The sequence below is a fragment of the Botrytis porri genome (assembly GCF_014898465.1).
Source record: "Botrytis porri strain MUCL 3234 chromosome Unknown BPOR_006, whole genome shotgun sequence".
Taxonomy (NCBI): domain Eukaryota; kingdom Fungi; phylum Ascomycota; class Leotiomycetes; order Helotiales; family Sclerotiniaceae; genus Botrytis; species Botrytis porri.
In genome coordinates this window covers 2433881-2449251 of record NW_024066080.1, presented here as the reverse complement: position 1 = coordinate 2449251, position 15371 = coordinate 2433881, and the positions used below count along the sequence as shown (strand labels likewise).

Below are 15371 nucleotides of genomic sequence, written 5' to 3'. Positions count from 1 at the left end.
TGGATGTGATATTCATCGCGGTTATGTTGTTACAGAGAAAGAAAAATAAGAAAGGACGAGAGAAACGAAAAGGGGGAAAGGGGGGAAGAGAGGAGATCTGTGAAGCGACAACACCGCCGTGACTTCATTTCTTGAGATGAAATGAAATATTTGAAAGTAATAAACAAAAAGCCTTCTGAACGAGAAACACGGTTACTATGTGCTATATACTCATCTCCAAGAAGAATCCTAACACCTAGGATCTGAAATAAGTATTTCATTCTTCACAGTCCAACTAGACATTGGGAGATTATATATACATTTTTTTTATTTTACCTTCTCTTCGCAGTTATATCATAGAAAACAAAGACTGATGTTATCATTTTATTCTCCTAATAGTATGAGGAGTCAAATTATATAAAAAGATGTGTATAATATTGATGAGAGGAAGATTAAAAGGTGTTGATATACTCTATAACAACCCTTTGATGGAACCACTTACGAAATAGATGAATCCCTCTTGGATGGAATCAAATACTCAGAAAACTTCTTCGTCTATAATAAACTTGAATGCTAAAATTAAAGAAAACATAACTGAACTGTTGATGAAGCAAACTAGAAACGCTTTCCGGCAGGATATGCAATACAGGAGTATAAAAGATGTCAAGAAGGTAGTGGAGGAGATATGCCATCATCCACCTCACACAGAGTTGGCGATAATAGTACGAAAGGAGTCGCTAAGACGAGTAAGAAGATCCAATTAAAAATCCCTACACTGAGGGATACCCTTTCTCAGAAGAAAATGTACAGATGATAATCAGGAACTTGTGTGTTTTGTTTTTCTGGATGGAATTGAGGTTGGAACTTGGGTGGTGGGACTTTGATAAATGACGACATGATTGATTTGTGCTTTTTGATACGGAAGTCAATAGCTCGATATCCTTTTGGGGGCAAGTGGAGGGAGGGTAGGATGAGATATCTGAAAGCCTTTGGATCTTCTGGTAGATCAGGACATGAATGATTTGATTTGAGTTCATGAAAGATGATAGGGTTAATGTGCTCTCCTCACCAGTTGTCCAATGGTACAAGAGAAGAACATTTTATCCATGTTTCAATCTTGGATATAGATTGGGATATGAATATTGTAGATTAGTATTGGAAAATCCCTCAGGTTTGGGCTTCACCGGCTTCATCAGTTGAATTCGATTTTCGACGAGGGAAAAGTGGAAAGCGGACGATGTTGATATTTCACTCTTGTATGAAGACTGTGTGCTCTGAGTTAGAAAGGACAATGCCTGTTGATAAAACTGTATGTTTGAAACCTTCAAACGATGTATTGCATAAGACATCGCAGGCTTGGTATCCATTAGAGAAAAGGATGGTTGGTTATTACTCGTTCTTTCGCCAAGTGGGATTTTGGATGTTGGGATAGGATAGATGCAAAAACGTGATTTGAATTTTATTCAACCCTCAGCTCTGGAATAAAATCCACTTCTGTGCGCTGGACGGTATGAATCGCACATCATACCAAAGAAATATGAATGATCGAAACCTCTGAGACCATTGTCAAATGCGACTTGGGAATTCTCGAATAAGGTCTTTCCTGAGGTACATAAATATTACCTAATAATGCTCCTGATATGCACTTGGGCTAGGTGATTTGGTTGGTGGTAGATAAGTGATAGTCGATAGTAGATTGTCCGTTGTTTGTACTTCCTGTGCAGACAGTCTTGCATTGATGTTGCATCGCTGGGTACGGAAGAGTAGGTACAAGTGAGTAGCTGAGTAGGTAGCGATGACATGGTTTTGTGTGGAAAAGATGAAAAGACATGGGATTGGGAAGAAAGCTGGTATCCGACTGGTTTGGTGTGGAGGACATACCTCCGGTAATGTGTTTAAACTTTGAAGAGAGAACCCACGAGAGGGGTTTGATCTTATTATTAGCTACATTGTACTCGGATTGATGTGTACAGGTAGGGAGGTACGCTGATTGGTAGAGAGAGGGTAGAGAGAGGGTAGAGGGAGGGTAGAGAGAGGGTAGAGGGAGGGTAGAGAGAGGGTAGAGAAAGGGTAGTGAAAGGGTAGAGAAAGAGTAGTGAAAGGGTAGTGAAAGGGTAGTGAAAGGGTAGAGAAAAGATAGAGAAAGGGTAGACAGAAGTGAGTGAAACCCCTAATTTGGTGTATATTATGTCGAGTTGTTGTTGTTGTTGTTGTTGTTGTTGCTGTTGCTGTTGCTGTTGCTGTTGCTGTTGTCGCTGTTGTGATTTGACAATGAAGTTATTGATCCCAAATTATGCCCAATTTGGATGATCAGGTTGGTTAGGTGGGTTTGTTGTTGATCAACTGGTCAAGTTGGTTCTTAAAGTCTACTGTAGTGAGGGTAAAATAAGACATAGTAAAAGCTTATTAATACAACGGATTGGGCTATTATTACTAATACTCCCGCCAATCCTCAAGTTCGCCATGCCTACTGGGTAGATGTTGAGTAGACGGTACCGAATGATTGGGTTCTCGTATCCTCACTTCCATCCATCCGTACATCTATAAATGTCTAGAAGACCAACACACAACCGACGACAAGGTGACAAGGTGACAAGGTAACAAGGTGACAAGGTTATGATTCTAGAACTTAACAGGAAAGAGCCAAAATCAACAAATAACAGCCTAAGGTTGGAATGAAGAAAAGCCCGGTTTAACACGCACGCCATAATTCTTACCAATTGAATTCTCTTCAGAAAACCCCCCCAGTCAACGAGCCAGCCCAAAGGAAAATCCCCCCAAAAACAACAACAAAAGGTTCTCTCTAACTTCCAACGCCCGCCAGATCATCCATTCATTTTCCCAATCACCAAACTTTCTCAAAATCATCCAAGCTAAAGCATCGCACGCGCTCTTCCACCAATCATTGCCTCAATCGAATTGGAGATCCAATCCCCTCTCCCATAGAGCCAAGGTATCTGCCCCCGCTCATATCAGAACCTAGCTTGTCATTATAGGAAAAAGCGTGGAAGGGTCCAACTCCATTTTTCCCACTCCTCTTACCGTTCCGTGGCGATTGCTGCGACTGTGGTCTCACGCTTGTAGCACTTCTACCCATTCACATACTGAGATCCATTTCCCCTGCTTCTTACACAAATAACTTCTCCGTACCAGTCAACTAACTACCTACCGGTTGCATTCAAACTTCTGCTGCTTGCCGACCCACACCTTCTGAAAGACCCTATCATACCAAAAGCGGATACAAGATCTCTTCCGGTAGGCAGTTCGACAATAATGTCAATCAAGTAAGTAAATAGTCGTCTCTGGTGGTTTCTGTAGCATAGTATTTCATTGCCGTCACTTTCTTCTTTCCTTTTCTTCATTCTCAATTTTCAATTCTATCTTCTCTCTCGATTTCTTGTCTGTTTTACTTCCACTTTCTCAATCATGTATGCTTTTCACCAAGAACAGCATCTTTATGCCTTGCATATGGCACAAGAAGAAATGCTAAAATCTACCCGCGAAAAAAGTTGGGTAATGACCTCTAATGAGGCTGGATTCGTCAAACTTCCCAATGAACGAATTCTTTATACTTCACCCCCTCGAACGAGTTTACAAATTTCTACAACGACTACCCCTCCTGGCGCAGAGCCATATTCAGCCAAAAGTGACGCTGGGGTTGTCTATATCAGTAACCAACGAGTAGGTGCATCTATTCTGCTTCCGCATGTTTGGGACTATTTGCTGATTCCCGTGAAGATAATTTATCTTCCAAGTACACCTACTCCCGAACTTCAATCATTTTCTTCGCCAATTCTCAACTTGCAAGATAGCTATGTTCGTGCGCCATTCTTCGGCGCCAATTACTGGACGGCTCTCTGCAAGCCGGTCTCGGGAGGTGGAATTCCTCCAGACTATCCATTGGTTGAGCTTAAGATGACATTCAGAGAAGGCGGGGCTTTCGATTTTCATTCTTGTTTGGAGCAAATAAAGGAGCGTCTATACCAAGTTTATAGTGTCGCACGCGAACACGGGGGAAGGGGAACGAGTGGAGTAGATTTGGCGAACATGGATTTAGAGCAATTACCTGCTTATGAAGCTGCGACAGAGGTTACAGATGAAGCACCTGAGGTAGCTCGAGATAGCGGGGTATCAAGCACAACTGGAAGTTCACGGCCCGAGACCTTCACCGCGCCAGCTGAGCCCCCTCCAGATTATGAAGAAGCACAAGCACAAGCCGTTTCGGTGGACCTGGATCAGCGACTACGAGAGCAGGCCGAGAGACAATGAGAGGGGGTAAGCGACATATATAGAATGTTGTGTTACATATGTTTTGTTACATCGGGTATTACGAAGTCATGAATAAATGAATACTGGAAAGGTAGGACATCTATGGAGGGGGGTAAGGCGTTCTTCTATCACAAATTTGCACATAAGATTTGGCACGGTCTATGATCAGAAATGGGGCTATAAAGCAGCACTGCAATGGCGTTTTGAGAGGTTGATGATAAATTGCTTCAAGATGGAATTGATGCCTAAAATAGTCTGAAATAGCTAGTATATCATGAGAAATGAAAAATATATATATATAAAATGATACCAATTAGCAATTATGTTGTATGCTTTGTAACTTATTTACCTACCTATGTACTTTTCACAATTTTATTAATCAATCACTGATATGAGATTTGGCACTGATGATAAATTTCGAGTTGATGTCGGAAAAACCAGGAACCAAATTTCATCGACCAATCAGATCCGACCAATTGCAACTGAGGCTTCAATTTTGGCGAGGATCATTTCTCATCCGACACGCTGGATTTTGACCCGTATTAGATAGCATTCTACCACCAAGACCACAACACACTCAACATACTACAATTGGTTTGAATCCCCGAAATCGATTGTAAAGATGGGTTTCTTCGACAGCTGGAGCGATCTTGTATCGGCTGCTACACCATGGAGTCAGTCAGAGGCCGAGGCCGTTTCTGGAGGTTCGAGTACGGAGAAGACTCCTGCGCAAAAGGACGACGGTGGTGAGGGCGAGGTAAAGGTACGTTTGGTTTTGGCTTTTGACTATGAGTCTGCCGGAGAATTTGAATGAGATTGGATGTGGATTTGGGAATTAGGCGGGATAGAGGAAACGGCAAATAGAAGGAGGGGGATGAGATACTTTTTTGATGTGTGCGGGGATTTCGGATTTTACTGGTGGGATTGGGAGGACCTGGAAGTTGTCATTTATACTTGGAATGGACATGTGCTGACTCAAGATTGTGTATAGGATCCATCCGGAGCCACTCCAGACAAGAGAGCAGCTAAGGACGCCGAGGAGGAAAAGTCAAAGGATGAGGAGCCTGTAGAGGAGGAGGAAGAGGAAGAGGAGGAAGATGAGGAGGAGATGGTTGATCCAAAAGATAAGATTGAAGAGGGTAGGGTTCTACATTCATATGCTGGAACAGATTTTGGGTAGAGAAGGGAAATTTCAACAACTGCAATTCATGCGGAGAGCTTGGAATTTTTTTGAAACTGCTTCGGGTCTACAGTCACTTCATTGTGGGAATAGAGGCTAATTTTCAACAGAATGTAAGGAATCAGCAGCTTGTGCTCCTCATAAGCACCACTATGACGAGTGTGTTGAGCGAGTCACAAGTGGCAAGGAACAAACCCCAGGCGAGGACTGCGTTGAAGAGTGTATGCACCCTATACTCCCATCCATCCTTAGCTACTAACACACAAACTACAGTCTTCCATCTCGCACACTGCGCCACTGCCTGCGCTGCCCCTAAGCTCTGGAACACCCTCAAGTAAATCCAAGCCCGACTACCTAGTACATCACGGAATTACGCACAAAACCTAAATCAACTTTTTAGATAAAGGGAGAGGGAAGAAGGGAAGAAGTTAGAGGATGGCGGAATTGTACAAATATGAAACCAAAATCCGTTCTTGAGCACTGCATTGCATATCAAATCAGATCTCCATTTTTCACCGAACGCATTGCATGTAGTATAGAAAAGGAATCATTATAGAACTGACTTTGGTTCTCTTTATGTTTTGTCTTTGGATTTCTGGAATTTGCTTGATTTTATACCTCCGTATCATGTTTAGATTTAGAACTCTTATCATTTCGGATCTTTTTCTCGAGTGACAAAGATTACTTACCATCACAAGCAAAACGCATCGACTAAAATACCTGTACACATATTCAAATGCCTAGGTACTCTCTTCAATACTCTATCTCCCACGCGGGTTTCTTCTCAACTTGGAAAACAGATAGATATTCATACTTCGGGGCTTTGTATATATTCGGATAATGGATAATTGTATCCTGGTCTCGTCCCTGTGTTTGAATGTACTGTACCACGAGACCTCATCTTTTGGTCCATTCAGAGGGGGGTTAGAATGTTCTGTGTATACTGTTTCTTATGTGTGAGCATGTGAGTTTGGATGTGTAGCCAATGATAATTGAATGTAATATGATGTATCAATATGGGTGATATGGATGTACACCATACGAGACGAGATACCTGAGTGAGGAGTGAGGAGTGAGGAGTGAGGAGTGAGGGGTGAGGGGGTGGAGGGTTGCATCCCCTCTTTAGCTATCTCGTTTGTGGGATAAGTAGATAGGATACGTGGATATCCAATCTTCTTTGATATGAAAGATTGTATACTGTTGCACTACATACATGTACTTGATACTTCCTGCTTACAAAGTCGAATCGAAGAGGGAAATACTTCATTCATATTCCTTATTGATCGGCATCCCCTCTGTCTCAAAATCCTACTCGTGCACCTGATACATCTCCACACCAGCGGAAGTCAAACATTCGGAAGATTGACTTAGATAACCGAAGTCTAGCGGGCCCCGCCAAGCTTATCGTTGCGCGTACACTGGGCTGATTGGAAGGAGGGATGATGGAGGGAGAAACACGATTGAATTCGAATGGATTGGAAAAAAGGGTAGAGGAGAAAACGGAGAGAATTAACGATAGCGATACGGATAGAGACGAGAAAATTTACGGCGACGAGGAAAAAGATCGGGAGGTTGGTTTGAAAGAAAGTAGAGGAGATAGCGCGGATAGTGTCGAGGAATATACAGAGGATTTAGAGAAGGGAAGAGAGAAAGAGAAAGATAGAGCGCGGGGAGAAGGTAAAGGGGAGGATTTGGGAATTGGAGAAATTGGAATCATTGAGAAGGGAGATAGGGAGAGGAATATCGAGAAGGAAGCGCATTATCATCACGGTATGCCAAAAGGCTGGATGGCAATGAAAGAGCCACGCGGAAGATCGAAACAAAAGTCTAGAAATAAGGCGGGGGAGAGAATGAATGGAACGAATACGCAGACGGGAATGTCGAATACGGAGATTGCGAAAGGGCGGGAGAATGAGGAGGGGAGAGGAACAGAAGATCAAGTGGAGGATATAGATGATTTGGATTTGACGGAGTTGAATAGCGGGGATGATTTATTACCGGATGAGGAGGAAGGGGGTGTGAGGAGGGGTGGAGTCGGCGGAGATGGTGTTGCGGATGAGGGATTGCGGAGAAGAAGTTCGGAGCGTGGTGCTGGGGGTGCGAATGCGGGGAATTTTAAAGTGTATAAGAGGAGGTGGTTTGGATTGGTACAATTGGTTCTTTTGAACGTTATTGTTAGCTGGGATGTAAGTGCTGCTAGAGAATTTCATATAGTTTTAACTGTGCGTCGACCATGTTCTGAGGATTCATGATGCGGTGTCTGCTGTTGTGGTTGCAGATGTGCTAATATGGTTTCGCATAGTGGTTAACCTTTTCTGCGAGCTCGACGACGGTTTCGCAGCATTACGATGTCTCTGAATCTGCGATTAATTGGCTCAGTATCGCTTTCCTTTTTGCATTCGTGCTGGCTAGTCCGTTTGTTATCTATGTGCTGCATCATGGAGGACCTAAACCGGCTATTGTTATTTCATCCGTACTTTTGCTACTAGGGAATTGGATACGCTATGGAGCTACGAGATCGGGACCGCATGGAAATTTTGGAGGAGTTATGTTTGGACAAATTTTGACGGGAATTGCTCAGCCGTTTGTATTGGCAGCACCCACGAGATATTCGGATTTGTGGTTTACGGATCAAGGGAGAGTGGCGGCGACAGCGGTGATGAGTTTGGCTAATCCTTTTGGAGGCGCATTGGCACAATTGATTGATCCCTTTTGGGCCGGAAGTGTGGGGAGTATACCGAATATGGTGCTTTACATTTCCATTATTGTAAGTTTGAACAATTGCCTTTACTTCTACGATGCTAATTACAACATAGTCCACCATAGCAACCATCCCCTCCTTCTTTGTCCCCAAAGCACCACCAACCCCCTGTTCTGCGTCCTCGGAAGAACCAAAACATGCCCTTGGCGCCTCTCTTCGCTTCCTCCTCCGATCCCCCGAATTCTACATGATGATGTTCCCCTTCTGGATCTACGTCGGTCTCTTCAACAGTATCTCCTCCCTGATAAACCAAATTCTCTCACCGTATTCCTTCTCCGAAACCGACGCCGGTATCGCGGGGGCTCTCCTCATCGTCGTCGGTCTCGTCACTGCCGCCATCACCTCCCCTCTCATCGACCGCACAAAATCCTATCTCCTCGCTATCAAAATCCAAATCCCCATCTTGGGAATCTGCTACCTGGCATTTACCTGGGCGCCCCAAACACGCAGTCTCGCGGCTATCTATACCATTCTTTCGCTGCTGGGCGCGGCGAGCTTCAGTCTGGTGCCCGTGGCCTTGGAATATTTAATCGAAATCACGCATCCGGTGTCCCCGGAGGTGACGAGCACGATTGGTTGGTCGGGGGGACAGTTGTTGGGTGGAATCTTAATTATTGTGAGTGATCAGTTGAGAGCTGGGGGTGTTTCGGATGGGTCAAGTGATGATGGGAGTGTGAGGCCCCCTGGGAATATGTATAATGCGTTGGTTTTACAAGCGGTGTTGGCGTTGGTGGTGGTGCCGTTGCCGTTGGCATTGGGGTGTTGTGGGAGGGGGAGGGGAGTGAGGATGAGGAGGGTAGAGGCAGATAGGGTGGCTGGTGCCAGTGCGAGGAGGAGAATTGCGGATGCGGATGGGGATGGGGGTGTGAATACGGGGGGAGAGGGTGTACTTACGTAGTGGTTGGGTGTATATGCTGGTTCATATTGTATTTTGTTTGCGAAAGGAAATAGAGGAATGGGAATAATATCTGGATACCAGTTCCAAGTTCCCAGTTTTTGTGTTTTGATCCCGGGATAGAGGGAAACTCATCCATTCTTGGATAGTGAAGCAGTAACTAGTAGATAGGAATATATGTATGTATATGGATTTGGATATCCTGAATATATTAATCGAAATGACAGTTTTGAGTTTAAATCTACATTTTTCATGATCATATTCCCATTCATATTCGGATTTATATCCATTTCACAAACAGACAAACTTCTGAAAAATGAAAGTGTGTATCTTGAAGTGTTGAGATTGATATTGATATAAATCCATATTGTCTATTCCTTATTTATAATCTATAACTCATGATTTATAAGTTATAGTCATTCATTCATTCATTCATTTATATACATACATTCCTCATGTATTCGTAGGTGAATAGATGGATAGATTCTCTCTCTTATATACTCTATATCGATCCAATTTCCATCACTACTAGAGCGGAAAGGAATCTCATATACATATACACACATATATATTTTAAACCCAAACCTCACACCCAAATCCATTCCAAATTTCAAATTTCAACCCCAAACCCAACCCAACCCTCCAATGTCAAATCTCAATCTCAATCTCCAATCTCGAACCCCAAACTCAAAACTCAAACCCAACAATCGAGAGATCAAAACTCGAATCCCCTCTGCCCCCCAAAATACAATAAGCTACACAGAAAAATGAATATCAATCAGCAACCACTTGTATGTCTACTTCTGCATCTACTCCCACTTTCGCATTTGCATATACATTCATTTAGAACTCTGTAACTCTGTAACACCATAGAATCATAGCACTATGGAACCATAGCATTATGAAATCATCAATTCATAAATGATATCACAACTGAGAATACTCTATCCCTATAATGAAATCGTGAAATCATACCTCCGTAAAATCTACTCATCTAGTAAGCATTGAAATTCACAGGAGACGAATAAGGAATGACGAGTGTCTATGGAATACCGATGGAATACCTTTGAAACACCTATGAAGGGAACTATATATATGAGACTAGAATATATCTCCATTCTACTATACTTGTAAGGATGGTTTACTGATTGGTTTTATGACCAGTGAGTGGGTTGGTGGGTGGTGTAGATTATTGGATGGATAGTGGGCGGTGGATTGTTTAATCACTCGCTCGCTCGCTTGATGGAGGAAGGGGAGGATGTGTTTGTATGATTTGAGAGACACCAAAACAGAGGTGAATTTACTTTACCTCGCAACCACATCCCCGCGGTGTGTTTCTACCACTTAGAACTCTTTTAAGAATGGGATTTGTTTTGTTTGCAGAGATGCAGAAATATATACAGAGCAGGAAATGGACATTGAGCCGATGTATTTAGGAGAGTGTGGTGTTATATGGATATGGAAGAAAGATGAATGGAAGGGCAATTTGGAATATGTGAAGAGGCTTTAAGAGGGGTTGAAAATAGGAGATATTGATACAATATGTGTGACTTCAGCAGACCATTAATTGCGTCCCAAACTATTGAGAAAACTTAAAAACACAAGTACAGAAAACCATAACGGAGAGAAGAAGTGAAATCACTCAGAAGCTGACTGCAATTGCAGCCCCCAAAAGGAAACACCGAAGATATCAAAAAGCAAACAAAAACAAAAACATGTTTTGACGGGTATCTAACTTGAATTTCTCAAATGAAGAAATAAGCTATATATGGAAATTTCCAACTCTTTTTTATCATTTCTTACTACCCATATGTTCCTTGTGCAACATGATCGACGAACATCTCGTCATTGTACTCCTATGAATAAAATTGTTTTCCTTAACAAAAGCTCCCATCAACCTTCCATTCGCCTAAGACTTTGCTTCTTCTCTTTTCCTTAAGCTCCAACCCTCTCTTGATATGCTTCCCAAGCCTTCCTCCTATATCTCTCCGCTTCCCACGTTGGATCTCCAGCGCGAATAATACCTCTTCCTACAATAACAATATCACAACCTAACCCTACCAATTTTGCTGGAGTATTATACTGTTGTCCCTTTCCATCACCCTCCAGTTCCGCATCCTCGTCATTCTCAGGCGGTAATTGACATCCGGGAGTCATACTAATAAAATCATCATCCGGATCCGTATTTAATGTTTCCTGAGAGATGAATCCCATGACATAATCTCTATGTTCCCTTGCACTGTCTACACACGCATTTGTGTAATCCCTCGTCATGAAATTTCCCGCACTGCTCATTTGTGCTAATATCAAAAGGCCTCTTTCCAAAGGGGCCTCATCGATTCCCGGATATGATTCTTCCTCGATATCGAAATCGATGCGCGAGCGTGGCGAGTTGGCCGGCTCGAAATGTTGCGACACGGTGGTGATAGATACGATACTAGCTTTGCGTCCAATATTCGCCTCATCGTGTGCTTCTAATCCATGCGAACAATCTGTGACTTCATTGGAATTGCTATTCAGATTTATGGGAGTGGTGATTTGATCTTCGTCGCTTTCAATGCTTTCGGGTCGGGGGGTTCCCACAGATATATTCGTCTTGACTTCGTAACGTTTGCGCTCTCTCCATCGTGCTGCGGCTTCGGCCAGAGAATCCACGCTGGCTTTCCCAGGTATCATGTTGACATTTGTGATATGCGACCACTCGATGATCTTGGCCGTGCCTTCGGTATATTGTAATTGCACGGTATTTCCAATGTCACCGAATTTTCGGTCTTCAAATATGAGGAATCCGTGACGACGGGCAAGTCGGTTGAGGCGCGCTCCGGTGCCGGTGGTTGGGTTGTAGTCCCAGTTGTTGCTGAGATCATAATGGGTTTTCAAGACGACGATGGATGGACCGACGGAATCTGCTAATCGGAGAAGTTCGCCGGCAGTAGACACATCGGCACTGACACAGAGGTTTGATTGCTTGAGGGTCATGAGACGGAGGAGGTAGGCGGTTAAGGGGTGTTTGGTCTGCGAACCTCGATCCTCGAATGAGGTTTTCGCAATAGGATTGAGGGCGGCTGGAGACATAACGAAAAGATGTTTTGTGCAATCTTTCTTTCTTGACTATTACTGCTTGACTCAGGGATTGAAAACAGAAAAGAGAGTAAAGAGAGAGAGGGTGGGAGAGAGAAGGGGAACTGGAATTTATGTCGGTATTTTGTGGCCTGTACTTTTGTGTCGAAGTCTGAAAGATTTAAAATTAAATTTAGCGATAATTCATGTGCATCAAAAGTAAAGTAAGTACCTGAACATAGTACATAGGACCATTTAACCTGCAACTACCCAGTCAAAACGGTATTGACCCCTTGCCACAATGAATAAATAGAATGAATAGATAGATAGATAAATAGTATTTTCTTGGTATTTGCATTTCATCAATGAAAGGGGGTAAAAAGGAAAAGACATCAGGTCAAAGGAAGTTAGTGAGTGGTCTTCTTCTAAACCTTCAAAAGGCTGCCGGGCTGAAGTCATTGAATCATGAAGTACATTAGTAGATGTTTTACCTAGGTTGGATTAGATATGTATCAAGGTAGGCTTAGATATCTATCTAGGTACTAGGTAGGTTTAGATATAGTATAGTATAATAGATAGATAGTATATAAATAGTCCTCTATATAATATTCTGTATATGTATATCAATCATCTATCTTTGAAGGTATTTTCTTGGTTCCTTTCATAGTAATTTTAACTGAGTTTGGAACATCCAAAGAATGTTTCATTAGTTGATGATAACTATTGTATATAAAGTCCCTAGGTAGGTATATTGTCTACCTCTAGACAATATCATACTTGTATAACAGATCCTTCACAAACTTCACACCCTTCACACTCTTACACCCTCACACCCTTCAGATCCTTCAAATCCTTCATCTTCGTCCTACCTAGTCATACAATTATAGTTTAGTTTATATCTGTGTCATTCTTGTCTAGAATCCAAGAGCTCCATAGATCTGAGACCTGTTAAACTTTGTGGTGACTATTTACCCGATGTCAGTGCACAATCGAAAGGTTTTGTGAGAATAAATGGGGAAACTACTTTCGGAACCATAGGAATGGGTTCCTGTTGATGTTCCGTTTGGATAGTCTGACTTGGGGGGGATTCTTGGCTGAAATCTTCTGGTGTGAGGGCAAGAGGGGAATTTCTGACTTGGGTTCGGATCACAAGTACACAAGTATTAGACATAGAGCGGCATGAATAATAAGTCATCAACCTTGGAAACCCATCAAACACAATATTCCATCTTACTTACTTGCAGATTATCATTTGATGAATGTCTAGTCATTCAATCAGTTCCTCATGTCTATCTACAGAAAATCTTTCCACTCACAGTCAAAGATATTCTCTATCCCTTTTCATCTTCGGAAACCTCTCTCTCCTGCTCACTCTCCCACCATCAAATTATCAATCAGTGCACCAACAATGTCCACTTCCAACCAAGAAATAGTCCTCAAAAAGCAAATTGAACTTCTTCAAAAGAAATACACCGCATGTGATATTGCAGATGCTCTTGTCAAGCTCAAAGTACCAGGTGCTGGTTTCCTTCCCGACCTCAAACCTGCCTTTACTTCAACATCTGAATCTTTCAACATAATTACTATTGCTCCTGTTTCAACCGTTATTTTTGCCGCAAAGAATAGCACAGATCTCTCCAATTACCCCGCCGCAAATGTTCCCACTGATAAGCACTGGGTCGATCTCACCGTGTCTGACTCGATCGTGATTATCAGTCAACCCGAGGGACAAAAGAATGCGGTGCTAGGTGGAATCATGGCGATGAGGGCCAAAGTTCTTGGCGCCAAAGGTGTGGTTGTTAGTGGAAGGGTCAGAGATCTTCAAGAGTTAGAGGCTATTGGATTACCTGTCAGTGTTTGAGCCATTTTCCTTTCATCTAAGCTTTAAGGGTCCTCGTGAAACCCCGCATGCTCTCCTTTCCTCTTCGCCAAGATCACCTAATCCCAACTATCGAGTTGTCAAAGATGCTACCCTCGATTTCCGATTTTTGCTAATGATCCCCGTAGATTTGGTCCCGTGGCACATCAATTGTTGGGGCTGGTGCTGAATCCAAGCCTCATGCTGTTCAAGTGGCGTTGAAAATTGATGGCACAGACATTCATCCTGGAGATCTAGCATTTTGTGATCCGGATAATGGCGTTGTTATCATTCCACAAGGAAAGATAGCCGATGTCGTTTCCATTCTACCAGATCTTGTTGCAGCAGATGAACGTGTAAAAGAAGAAGTCATGAAAGGAATGTCGGCCCAAGAAGCATTCAAGAAGCATCGAAGATGATAGTCCGTTGAAGTTGCATACTTAAGTCATTTTGGTTGCTATGTTTTATCGTACAGTTTTGTCTTTGGTTGCCATGATGCCACACAGATATAAAGGCAACTGGGCTGCATTGTCAGACAACCTCGCGGCGTTTGGTCTAGCTACTTTCACGATAGTATCTTAGAAGTATAGAATCCATACGATAGCCTCATCTGAAGATGGAAGTTGAGGGAATATAGCTCGTAGTAAAGACTACGATCTTTCTAACACGTGTACTGAGTAAGCTCCTGCACAGAGTCGTCCCTGATAAAGCTGGTCATTTTCCCACTTCCATTTTAACCCTTCAATGTTCTCAAGTCTTTATCATACCATTGAATCCTAATTGTGGAAAGAGACAAGGATATACAATAGAGCTTTGCTCGATTAGTAGAACATCGAAAGTCTTGAGCAGGGAGAGCTTCGCGAATATGAAGCCGATTAGAAGAAGATAGCTGATGTACTTGCTGCACTTCATCGGTAAGCCGTTTAAACCCATAGCGCATATGAAATGTGTAAGTTACTCGGCGGACACCGGAATATTTATGAAAATTGGAACCTTGGCAGAGGAAGATTCGAGCCGTTTCCTGTTCCTTCAGGTAGGTAGCGAACTGGCCATCACAGGTTTGCGGTCATTTCCTACAGATTCGTTAGAATTTACCAGTATGAGGCATGGACAAGATGCGCCGAAAATGCAGAGGACTGTCCATAGGCTCTCCTTTTTGAGTGTACCGAGGATCCATGCTTGAATGATCTAGGTCCTCGAACGGTACAAAGCAAGGAAAAGGCCGAGAGCATTTTCTTTCTTTTAAGGCAATCTCATCTCTCTACCTCTTCTCCCATTCATCGCATCTTCTATCATCTGAATTATTAGAAACATTCTTATATATTCTTACATTTTTCTCCTTGTTCCTTCTCTTGCCGTTTAAAACAGG

The 15371-nt window shown here is 42.7% G+C and overlaps 5 protein-coding genes across 5 annotated transcripts; 4 read left to right on the top strand and 1 right to left on the bottom strand.

The window, feature by feature from the left end:
* Positions 1 to 3405: 3405 nt before the first annotated feature.
* On the top strand, positions 3406 to 4248 carry EAF01_005243 (uncharacterized protein; the record flags this gene model as incomplete). The annotated part of the gene is made up of 1 exon (XM_038913498.1): positions 3406 to 4248. The coding sequence occupies one exon, from the start codon at positions 3406 to 3408 to the stop codon at positions 4246 to 4248; it is 843 nt and encodes a 280-aa protein (XP_038771584.1).
* Positions 4249 to 4870: 622 nt separating this feature from the next.
* On the top strand, positions 4871 to 5766 carry EAF01_005242 (uncharacterized protein; the record flags this gene model as incomplete). The annotated part of the gene is made up of 4 exons (XM_038913497.1): positions 4871 to 5011; positions 5240 to 5387; positions 5539 to 5649; positions 5702 to 5766. 4 exons carry the CDS (start codon positions 4871 to 4873, stop codon positions 5764 to 5766), a joined length of 465 nt encoding a protein of 154 aa, XP_038771583.1.
* A 1104-nt stretch (positions 5767 to 6870) lies between these two features.
* EAF01_005241 (uncharacterized protein) lies at positions 6871 to 9087 on the top strand (the record flags this gene model as incomplete). The annotated part of the gene is made up of 3 exons (XM_038913496.1): positions 6871 to 7614; positions 7731 to 8195; positions 8245 to 9087. The coding sequence occupies 3 exons, from the start codon at positions 6871 to 6873 to the stop codon at positions 9085 to 9087; spliced, it is 2052 nt and encodes a 683-aa protein (XP_038771582.1).
* Positions 9088 to 11019: 1932 nt separating this feature from the next.
* On the bottom strand, positions 11020 to 12159 carry EAF01_005240 (uncharacterized protein; the record flags this gene model as incomplete). Its single annotated transcript, XM_038913495.1, has 1 exon — positions 11020 to 12159. The coding sequence occupies one exon, from the start codon at positions 12157 to 12159 to the stop codon at positions 11020 to 11022; it is 1140 nt and encodes a 379-aa protein (XP_038771581.1).
* A 1163-nt stretch (positions 12160 to 13322) lies between these two features.
* EAF01_005239 (uncharacterized protein) lies at positions 13323 to 14907 on the top strand. Its single transcript, XM_038913494.1, has 2 exons — positions 13323 to 13993; positions 14152 to 14907. The coding sequence occupies exons 1-2, from the start codon at positions 13430 to 13432 to the stop codon at positions 14419 to 14421; spliced, it is 834 nt and encodes a 277-aa protein (XP_038771580.1). The 5' UTR covers positions 13323 to 13429; the 3' UTR covers positions 14422 to 14907.
* The last annotated feature ends 464 nt before the right edge of the window (positions 14908 to 15371 follow it).

Coding starts and splice junctions, on each gene's coding strand:
- EAF01_005239 (XM_038913494.1), top strand. CDS start 13,430: ATGTCTATCTACAGAAAATCTTTCCACTCACAGTCAAAGATATTCTCT. Junction 13,994..14,151: donor TAGAGGCTATTGGATTACCT/GTCAGTGTTTGA, acceptor TGATCCCCGTAG/ATTTGGTCCCGTGGCACATC.